The sequence below is a fragment of the Myxine glutinosa genome, chromosome 11 (genome assembly GCF_964187855.1).
Source record: "Myxine glutinosa chromosome 11, kmMyxGlut1.1, whole genome shotgun sequence".
Classification (NCBI taxonomy): domain Eukaryota; kingdom Metazoa; phylum Chordata; class Myxini; order Myxiniformes; family Myxinidae; genus Myxine; species Myxine glutinosa.
This window is the reverse complement of record NC_136271.1, coordinates 110,604,687-110,616,555: the sequence shown is the minus strand read 5'-3', so window position 1 is coordinate 110,616,555 and position 11,869 is coordinate 110,604,687. Positions and strand designations below refer to the sequence as shown.

The window sequence follows — 11,869 nt, the reverse complement described above, 5'->3', positions numbered from 1 at the left end:
AGCATGGGAGTTACTTTATTTGATAATCCTAGCTACCTGGGGTAATTTATTCGGTGAGCGCGGATTGGTTAATCCCTCAAATTATGGGTGAGAGACATGTTTGGGTCTTGTTATTTTTATGTTAACTGCTATTGGCATTGCATATGTTACATGCTTGGGAGCCTCAGTGGTGCACATTTCTGTCTATGTGCCACTGATGATTCACCAACAAGTGGTGAAACCAGAAGAGTGGTTGAGGGGGTGTGTAGCATTGGGATTCTTATGTATGTACTACTTGTGAATGTCTGCTGATGTAGAGGAACCCGGCTAGTGTTTGAAATAGCAAAGGGCTTACCTGGTGTAGCTTTTCTTGGTTGCTTTCTGCAGCTTTCTTTGGCTAGAATAGCATGGGAGTATATGATCATTGCACATCGGATTTTTATGTGAAAAAATAAAAAATATTTTTTCACATAAAACGGCTTTTTTGCGTGCAAAAAAATTATTTTGCTATTTTCGGAGAGAAAAAGAATTTCGCCCTTTTTCGGGAAAAATAAAATAAAATGCCCTTTTTGGTCGAAAATGTCTGGCAACGCTAAAAAAAATTAGGGAATTTTTCGAAATTTTAAACTGCGATCGAAATTTGTAACTGCGATCGAAATTTTTAACTGCGATCAATCTCAAAAACAAAACGTTGCGTCCACTTGCGTGCGTTGCGTCCCCAGCGTGTACAGCAGTGAGGCGGTGTACTACAGTGAGAGAGTGTACACAAAGTGTGAACAAGTCTCCTATCAAGATGAGTGCTGCTCTTCGTGACAAGTGGCTGAAGGAATTCAACGCTGGCGGCGATGGGGCCACCTTCAAGTACGTGTCGAGTGACACGGCTTTCTGTCGAGCTTGTGAAAAGACTTTCCGGGCGAAGCAGAAGTCTGAGCTGGCCCAACATGTCCGAGGAGACCGCCACAAGAGCAACTTGGCCTTGAAGAAGAAGAGGACGGTCACGCAAGCCACCATGGAGGACTTTGGTGGCGGAAAGAGGCACAAGTGCGACGTCATGGCTCAGGAGCTGTGCCAGGCCATGCTGGCCGCTGGCATCCCATGGTCGAAATTGGAAAACCCTGCCCTCCGGTCGTTCCTGGAGAAGCACATCACTCTCCAGATCCCCGATGAAAGCTGGATTCGAAAGCACTACCTCGACAAGTGCTACGACGAGGCCTTGGCGGGGATCCGTGCCGACCTCGGACAGCAGCCCATCTGGCTGTCCGTCGACGAGACGACCGATTCGGCAGGTCGATATGTGGCCAACATCATCGCGGGACGCTTGTCCAAGGAGGGGTACTTTCATCCCCACCTCGTCCAGTTCATGTTTCTGGAGAAGACCAACTCCGGGGAGATCGTGCGTGCAGTCAATGACACGCTGCGCTATCTTTGGCCTGATTTCAAGCCGGAGTGCCTCAAGGTCCTCGTCAGCGACGCCGCGGCCTATATGATCAAGGCCGGCCATGCCCTGAAGGAACTCTTCTCGGACTTGCTGCATGTGACTTGCGTTGCCCACGCGCTCCACCGTGTCTGCGAGACAGTCCGAGAAATGTTCAAGGACGTCAACGACCTGATTGCCACGACGAAGAAGGTGTTCGTCAAAGCCCCGTCGCGTGTTGTCTTTTGGAAGGAGCAGCAGCCCAATCTTTCTCTCCCCCCGGAGCCCATTCTGACTCGGTGGGGGACGTGGATCGACGCCGCGGTGTTTTACGCCGAGCACTTCGAGGCCGTCAAGGACATTGTGGACCAGCTGAACGATGACGACGCGATGGCAATCCGGAGTGCCAAGGACCTGTTCGGAAAGGCGGACATCAAGCTCAGTTTGGTCTTCTTAAATGCCCATGTGTCGTTCATCCCGAAGATCCTTAAGCAGCTGGAGGAGGCCGGCATGGAGCTGGCCAAGGCCTTCCAGCTCCTTGATCAGGCCAAGGAGGAGCTCGAAAAGATCCGAGGCTGCCGTAAGGAGATCCTGCTCACCAAGTTCAAGGCGGTGCTGCAGCGCAATCCCGACATTGGTGTGCTGAGGACAGTGGCTTTGATCCTGGATGGAGATCAGCACGGATCTGAGGTTGGTGTGCCGGCTGGAGTCAAGCTTGCTGACATCCCCCTCTTGAGGTACTGCCCCATCGTCAGCGTCGACGTGGAAAGGTCCTTCTCCATCTACAGAAACGTCCTCACCGACCGCCGACACCGCCTCACCAAGGAGAACATTACCAAGATAATGATTTCAAACACCTACTTTAACCATTCCTAAAAGGGTCTTGTCAATTTCTTCTAGTCCTCTACTTATCAAACAATGCGGTTGCAATAAAGGTACCTGAACGTCATTTTTTACCTGTTTACTAGCACAGAGTGCTTAATGTTGTGCAGGAAAAAGCTTACCATTTTTTGTTCTTTTTTTGACTGATTTCTGAAAAACTTGGTAATAATAAAAAATGAATAAAACGGGGGAAAAAAATATTTCGGGATTTTTTCACATTAAAAAAAAAATCCGCTTTTCAAAACATAAAAGGCCTATTTTCTTAACATAAAAATCCGTAGTCTAATTGATCATATATATATCTATATATATAAAACACAGTTTGTGTGTGTGTGTGTGTGTGTGTGTGTGTGTGTGTGTGTGTGTGTGTGTGTGTGTGTGTGTGTGTGTGTGTGTGTGTGTGTGTGTGTGTGTGTGTAATGTTACCGATAGACTCCGAAACGGAGAGGCTCACGTGCTTGATATTTGGCATAGACATGGCCATTGAGCCTGGGACGAACATGGCCGAGACAATATTTGACGAGATCCATATTTTTTTATTCATATTTACCTCAGCGCATTTCAGCGAAGTACCCGATAATCTCAGCCAGTGCGAGCAGCTCGCTGATTCGCTCAGAGCGATCACGTGATGTTCCATCCCATCACACGTCACACGTTTGCACGTAATTCAGGGCGAAAAGCCATTGCGTTTTTTCACCTTTATGCAACCGTGTTTTGTGTCGATTTTGTGCGATATGAATTAAATTTTAATTCATATTTCGTGTTTACGAATTCGAATACGAAGGATTTCCCCTTTCGATTTCGAATACGAATCGAATACGAGCTTGAGTCGAGAGGGCGAATGTACGGGTTGGGAATGTGCGGGTCTCCCTTCCCCCGCCCGGCAACGCCGGTACTGGAGGGCGTGGGTCACAGGATCGGTGAGTCTCCAAAATCCGCTTCGTGCTCTTTCGAAGATGCAGGACGATGTCGCGATTGTTGTGCTGCTCTCCGACCATGAGAACTGCAACGTCATTGTTGACTGGCCCTCCACCTTCCCCCTCCCCCGTCCGTCCTCCTCCTCCTCCCTTCCCCCTCCGTCCTCACCCTCCCTCCCCCCTCCACCCTACCCCTTCTCCCCTCCCCCTCCCCCTCCCTTTCCGCCCTCCCCTTTCCCCTCCCCCCTCCCCCTCCCCCTTCCCCCTCCCCCCTCCCCTCCCCCTCCCCCTCCTGCTCCCCCTCCCCCTCCCCCTCCCCTCCCCCTCCTCCCCCTCCCCCCACCCCCTCCCCCTCCTCCCCCTCCCCCCGCCCCCCTCCCCCTCCCCCCATCCCTCACCCTCCCCACCTCCCCCCCGCCCCTCACCCTCCCCACCTCCCCCCCGCCCCTCACCCTCCCCCTCCCATCCCTCACCCCTCGCCCTCCCATCCCTCACCCCTCCATCCTCCCTCCTCCCCCATCCCTCACCCCTCCATCCTCCCTCCTCCCCCCTCCTCCCCCTCCCCCCTCCATCCTCCCTCCTCCCCCTCCCCCCTCCATCCTCCCTCCTCCCCCTCCCCCCTCCATCCTCCCTCCTCCCCCTTCCCCCTCCTACCCCCTCCATCCCCCCTCCCCCCTACCCCTCCCCCTCCATCCCCCCTCCCCCCTCGCCCCCCCCCCCCCTCCCATCCCTCCTCTTCTCCCCTCTCTCCCCTCCCCCTCTTCTCCACCTCTCCCCCTCCCCCTCTTCTCTTCTCTCCTCTTCTCCCCTCCCCCTCTTCTCTTCTCCCCCTCCCCCCCCCCTCCCCTCCCCTCCCCTCCCCCACCCGGCAATGCCGGGTACTTCTGCTAATATATATATATAATTATATATATAATCTCCCGATTATACTATATATATATAATCTCCCGATTATACTATATATATATAATCGGGAGAATGAATAAGACGCGGACGTAGCTTCAGGACGGTCGATCTTTAATTCTCGACAAGCTTTCGACCAATAAAGGTCTTCTTCTTCGTCGTCCCCAAGTTCAGCGGAAGTCTTATTATTATTTATTATCTTATCTTATTCAATCTCCCGATTATTTATTTAATACAAATGAGACGCCCTGCTCGTACTGTGGAGTTTCTACTATTTCTCATAGTTATATATATATATATATATATATATATATATATATATATATATATAATATATATATATATATATATATATATATATATATAATATATATATATATATATATACACAAACACACACGACGACCAAAAGTATGCGGACACCCCCTTCTAATTAATGGATTCGGCTGTTTCAGCCACACCTCTTGCTGACAGGTATATATAATCAAGCACACAGCCATGCAATCTCCATAGACAAACATTGGCAGTAGAATGGGCCGTACTGAAGAACTCAGTGGCTTTCAACGTGGCACCGTCACAGGATGCCACCTTTCCAACAAGTGAGTTTGTCAAATTTCTGCCCTGCTAGAGCTACCCTGGTCAACTGTAAGTGCTGTTATTGTGAAGTGGAAACATCTAGGAGCAACAACAGCTCAGCCGTGAAGTGGTAGGCCACACAAGCTCACATAACAGGACCGCCCGAGTGCTGAAGCGTGTAGCGCATAAAAATCATCTGTCCTCGGTTGCAACATTCACTACCGACTTCCAAACTGCCTCTGGAAGCAATGTCAGCACAACACCAGCCACAGACAAGCCTAAGATCACCATGCGCAATGCCAAGCGTCGGCTGGAGTGGTATAACGCTTGCCGCCATTGGACTCTGGAGCAGCGGAAACGCGTTCTCTGGAGTGATGAATCACGCTTAACCATCTGGCAGTCCGACGGACTAATCTGGGTTTGGCGGATGCCAGAAGAACGTTACCTGCCCGAATGCATAGTGCCACCTGTAAAGTTTGGTGGAAGAGGAATAATGGTCTGGTGCTGTTTTTCATGGTTCGGGCTCGACCCCGTAGTTGCAGTGAAGGGAAATCTTAATGCTAAAGCATACAATGACATTCTAGACGATTGTGTGCTTCCAGCTTTGTGGCAACAGTTTGGGGAGAAGGCCCTTTCCTGTTTCAGCATGACAATGCCCCCGTGCACAAAGCGAGGTTCATACAGAAATGGTTTGTCAAGATCGGTGTGGAGGAACTTGACTGGCCTACACAGAGCCCTGACCTCAACCCCATCGAACACCTTTGGGATGAATTGGAACGCCGACTGCGAGCGAGGCCTAATCGCCCCAACATCAGTGCCCACCCTCACTAATGCTCTTGTGGCTGAATGGAAGCAAATCCCCGCAGCAATGTTCCAACATCTCGTGGAAAGCCATCCCAGAAGAGTGGAGGCTGTTATAGCAGCAAAGGAGGGGACTAACTCCATTTTAATGCCCATGATTTTGGAATGAGATCTTCGATGTTTGGGTGTCCACATACTTTTGGTCATGCCGTGTCTGTATATATATATATATATATATATATTATATATATATATATATATATATATATACAGTATATATATATATATATATACATACATACATATATATATATATATATATATATATATACATATATATATATACATATACATATATACATATACATATATAACATATATATATATACATATATATATATATACATATATATATACATATATATATATATACATATATATATACATATATATATATATATACATACATATATACATATATATATATATATATATTATATAATATATATATATATATATAATATATATATATATATATATATATATATATATATTATATATATATATATCTCTCTCTCTCTCAGTTCAAAACACACCTGGTCACAAGTGTGCCGCACTGACCGGGTCCTCAGTCGAGGTCCTCAGCATCATCCCGTTTCGGCCCTTCAACCTCGATACGGTCAGCTAAGGTGGGCCAGCAGGGGCACATACACCTCCACATGCAGCAACTACACCTGGATGCGCACATACCCCCACCCCCAGCCAGTGCGAACGCAGGACTACAACAACAAAATCGCCTCCACTTCCAGAATCCACAGCACCAAACAAGTGAACATGGTGGAACACTCAACCACCCACCTTTATACCCTTCACCACTCACCAACAAAACACACCAGATCATTCATAACACACACATACACACACACAACACCAACCAACCACCCACCCTTACAACATACACCACTCAACCTATAAAAACACACACACTCATGCAAAAATTCATTCATGCAAAAACACACACCCTCACCCACTCACTCACTCACATACACAAAATAAGAAATAATAATAGTAACAAGTACAAAAAGTTTTAATTAAAACAAAAGCCGCGTCGATGTTACACAATGCCTAGATGCAGCTGTGCCTATAACGTCGATGTTATAGGCACAGGACATTCCTATTGATTCGATTACTTGATGTTATTTTTGTGCAAAGTGAAAATATATCTCGGCAATTTCCCGTGTGTGGCGACGAATTTTTAATATATCTTGGCATTTTCCCGTCTGTTATTTCAGGCGGTGTATGACTGACCATGCCGCGATTTAAAAAAAATATATCTCGGCAATTTCCCGTGTGTGGCGACACGTGAACGAAGCTATGCTCCTCTCCACATTATTGTGACGACGTATAAATTAAATATTTCATCGTGACGATTGTCATCAAATGGACGAATTTTTAATATATCTCGGCATTTTCCCGTCTGTTATTTCAGGCGGTGTATGACTGACCATGCCGTGATTGTAAAAAAATATATCTCGGCAATTTCTCGTGTGTAGCGACACGTGAACGAAGCTATGCTCCTCTCTCCACATTATTGTGACGACGTATAAATTAAATATTTCATCGTGACGATTGTCATCAAATGGACGAATTTTTAATATATCTCGGCATTTTCCCGTCTGTTATTTCAGGCGGTGTATGACTGACCATGCCGCGATTTAAACAAAATATATATATCTCGGCATTTTCCCGTCTGTTATTTCGGGCGGTGTATGACTGAGCATGCCGCAATTTAAACAAAATATATATATCTCGGCATTTTCCCGTCTGTTATTTCGGGCGGTGTATGACTGAGCATGCAGCGATTTAAAAAAAAAATATCTCAATGGACTTGAAGTTACAGGCCTTTGAGAATTCATTTCGTTCTATAAAGGGCAACTTTCATCGGATTTTCTTCCCGTTTTTTTTCAACCGAGTCTAAAACTATGTTAGCGACTGTGAAAAATGAAATTATATATCGAATTTGATTTGAAATAAAACTGTGTGAGAGAGGAAGACACCACGGGCCTACAAAACAGGCCTCAAAGCTATGCGAGTTAATAAAATGGTGGATATTTGTTTATATGAAGCCTCTCCCACAATGGGTGGAGCTATGGTTCCCAGAATGGGTGGAGCTTTGAGGTTTTGTCTTCTCTGCAAGAACAAGAAGAACAAGAAGAAGAACAAGAAGAACAACAACAGCAGAGTGCATTCTATGACCAGCGTCTGCGACGCGGCTAAAAAAAAAAAACCACACACAACCAACCAACCACCTACCCTTACCAACATGCACCACACATGCAAAAAAAAATTATGCAAAACCATTCATGCAAAACCACACCCACTCATGACCCACCCCTTCAACACACACACACCCACCCACTCACTCCTGCAACACACACACACACACACACCCACTCCTGCAACACCCACCTCCCCCCCCCCCCCCCCCCCCACACACAGACACACACCTCCATTTCTATTCTGTAACCTCAACCTACACCGTTCGACGTGCCTCCATAAACTTCCTCCATATCCAAAGTGAGCCTTTCAAGGCAACCTGGGCCACCTTGTCACACATCCTCCTTCTTTCTGTCCCACACACTCCAAGCCGAGCAAGAAATGCAGAAAAGGAATTGCCAATATACCCTCTACACCCCACCTCAAATGGCTGAGAAGAAACTCGCCATCCCTTCTCCCGGCACTCTGCCTCCAGCTCACTGTACTTTCCTCTCTTCCACCTCCTCCATGTTCTCTTCCCAAGGTACAGACAATTCCCCTAAGATGACCTGTCTTGTTGCACCTGACCAAATGACAATGTCAGGCCACAACCTTGTCACACAGATCAACTCTGGGAATACATGATTGTATATATATTGACAGCAATAATATCTACAGTATATAATATCTACAATGATTCTACGTCCCCTATATATATATGTAATGAAAATTTAAAATGATCACTTGGCGTTTTACATCACAAAAATGTTAGTGCGGTCCAGCAAGGCAAAATATGGTTGTCGTGTGTGCCAAAAATAATTTTCAGGTGTAAGGTGTGTCCCAGATAGAAAGATCACTATGTGTAAATTTAACATTTTTTGCACTTTATAGCACAACAACTCTACATTGTTGACCAACGAGGCAAAATATGATTACAGTTTACCCCAAAATTAATTTTCAGATGCACAGTGTGTCCCAGATAACATATCACTTCGTGGAAATATCACCACGATAAATTGGCAACCGAAGATGAGGCACGTTAGACACCACCCACCCCTCCCCCTACCTCAGAGGTCAAGTATATCCAATAGATCATCGTAATTTCTCCAACCCCTGGTTGTATCACACAACGCGACATTTCAGGCAGCAACACAGCGTTAATCGTGCCTCCATTAGCTTTTGCCAAGAGCAAATTCCTTGTTAACTTCCTCCCGGATATACCCGAGGTGGAGGGTGTGGGCCTAATCAGCTGACCAATCACAAAGTTATGTTGCAAGACCTCGTGACATTTCGCCAATTCTAACATCGGCGAATGGCAAGCTCGTGTTATCAGAGCTTTGTATCTATTGAGGAGCTGCATTAAATGATATCATGTAAACACCGTTGTCTGTGGTGTTTTTATGATCCAATACAGACCATCATGTCCCACTTTGTTTCTGTCCTCCTCCACTCGGAGCATCTCTGGTGTATTTGTCAATAAGCGAAACGATGGTCTTTATTGGAACTTTAAAAGACCACAGACAAGAAGGTGCAAGTCAGGGTTAGTTAAATCACAATCGCTGACGTTGCAGTGTTTGGGTGGAGTTAGTGCATAAGTCAGTGTGAAATGTATCTCAGGCACAAACACCCATAACTAACTGCGTTAAAATTGAATCTTTTGTTCAAACCAGTAACAATGGCAGTCATATGGAAGCGGAAAGCCTGATTTTAATCATGTGTGCATTTGATAAACGATTGTGCAGTGATATACTGACATTGTCATTGTTCCTGACCAATAGGGGGTGCCTACCATGCATACACTGTCTTTAGGCATCCATTGCGCAGCAATGTGTGGAATTCAGACGGCAAGACAAACTGTGATTGAAGCCTCTGGGTACAAATGTCTTAAGTGTAAGACTCAGCATGACAGAAGGGTTAAAAGTGGCCATTCTTGGAGAGATAGGCGATGAGTGCAACAGCCAGTCCCACGTAGATTCCGGTTCCGATGGTAAGGGAAAGCACAGCCAAGAACAGGGCCCGTCGGGAAATGGAGCTCGCCCGATGCAAGTCACCTTTTATGATGGCACGGCTCGTCTGTGTGAAAGACGACATAGCAGTTTCATGTTACACAGTTAGCTGAAAATACGTTATTGATCTAGAAAACAGAGGGTCGGGATGGGATGGAGATGGGGAGGGTGTTAGTAGCCTACTTTACATACAAAAAGAGCAGATCCTGCTGCATCTCAGAGCACCCTATCCTTCAAATGATGATGTAAGGCCAGTTGTCCCATCCGCATTTAGGTTGTCGACAATAAATAGCCCATAACATCTCAAACTAGAACGGAAGTCGGTAGAGCGTATTCCTCCGCCAGGCTGAACAATTTACATTTTGTATCCACTGATAGGTCAGATCTAGATCCAACATGAACCAAAATCTAATCCGCTTGTTCTTGTCATCTTGCCAACCCATCCACTAAGTTTTGTCATAAGTCATCCACAACTTCTTGAGATATCATGCTCTATATCAGTTTTAGCCCTATTTCTCAATGGTGAAGAATACCTTTAAAAATTCTCTGATCTGGATCCAGATACGAATCTTCACCATAATTGAAACCATTCTTCCTTGCAACACATCCAATCTGTCCATCAAGTTTCATCCGAATCCATCCACAACTTTTTGAGATATCGTGCTATGTATCGTTTTTTTCCCTATCTCTCACATCGGTAAAGAATCACTTTAAAAGTTCTCAAATCCATTTCCGTATCTGGGTCTTCACCAAAATCGAATCATTTTGTCTGTCTCACCTACTAAACCTCTCCACCAAATTTCGGCTGAATCCGTCCACAACTCCTTGAGATATCTTGTTCACAGACAGACAGACAGACAAACAAGAAAGGCGTTGCACAGAGCACAATACTTGCAAAATACACCCCGACCCCCCAAAAAGTTGCCATGGATACATCAACTTGTCCACTTCGTTAAGATTAAAATTAACGATCTTAATCAATGCTCGGTCAATTGGATGAAAATTGATTATTTTTCAGATGAAAATTGATATTAGAAGTTTGACCTTGAGTTGACATTTGACCTTTTGACCTAAAAAAAATAGTCTAAAAAAAATAGTTTCCCAATTCAAATGAGGCACTCTGCAATTGTTGTTTAATTTCCACGTCTATCGGAAGAAAATGAACGATGTTTCAGGTGAAAATTTATTTTTAGAAGTTTGACCTTGAATTGACCTTTGACCTTTTGACCTCAAAAATAGTTGGTTTCCGAATTCAGTGAGGCACTCTGCAATTGCTGTTTAATTTCCAAGTCTATCGGATGAAAATGGACGATGTTTCAGGTGAAAATGGATTTTTAGAAGTTTGACCTTGAATTGACCTTTGACCTCAAAAATAGTTGGTTTCCCAATTCAGTGAGGCACTCTGCAATTGCTGTTTAATTTCCAAGTCTATCGGATGAAAATGGACGATGTTTCAAGTGAAAATTGATTTTTAGAAGTTTGACTTTTGACCTCAAAAATAGTTGGTTTCCCAATTCAGTGAGGCAATTGCCGTTTAATTTCCAAGTTTATCGGATGAAAATGGACGATGTTTCAGGTGAAAATTGCTTTTTAGAAGTTTGACCTTGAATTGACTTTTGACCTTTTGACCTCAAAAATAGTTGGTTTCCCAATTCAGTGAGGCACTGTGCAATTGCCATTTAATTTTCAAGTCAATCGGAAGAAAATGGACGATTTGAGAAATTTAACCTGAAGATGACCTTGACCTTCAACCTCAAAATCAATAGGCTTCTCAGCTGTGACTACCTGTACATCTTGGTAAAGTTTCATGACGATCGGTTTAGAATTGTGACCTGTAGGTGATTTGTAAGTTAATGATAAATGGATGTGGATGGACATCAAGTGAGATTGGAGTAAAGCTAAGAATGTGATCTGTGCGATGTATGGATGATAAAACAAATTGATAGATTACTCAAGGTGGTGTAGATACAGCATGGCCATGATGGCACAAATGGTCTCCTCCTGTGTCTCAAAAGTTTCCTCGCAGGTTCTTGAAACTTTTCACATCATGTCAGCAAGGCAAAATCTGTAGTTCTAACACATCGATTGCCGAATGCAAGGCTCGTTACTTCGTGCACCATTCTTGCACCATTCTT

General features: G+C 44.9%; 1 protein-coding gene across 1 annotated transcript in view; it reads right to left on the bottom strand.

The window, feature by feature from the left end:
- Positions 1–9,606: 9,606 nt before the first annotated feature.
- LOC137416807 (synapse differentiation-inducing gene protein 1-like) overlaps positions 9,607–11,869 on the bottom strand; it is a 44,821-nt gene continuing 42,558 nt past the window's right edge. The window contains exon 3 of the mRNA XM_068102454.2: positions 9,607–9,801. Coding sequence (XP_067958555.2) covers positions 9,643–9,801 — 159 coding nt within the window. The 3' untranslated portion in view covers positions 9,607–9,642. The remainder of the gene's footprint in view (positions 9,802–11,869) is intronic.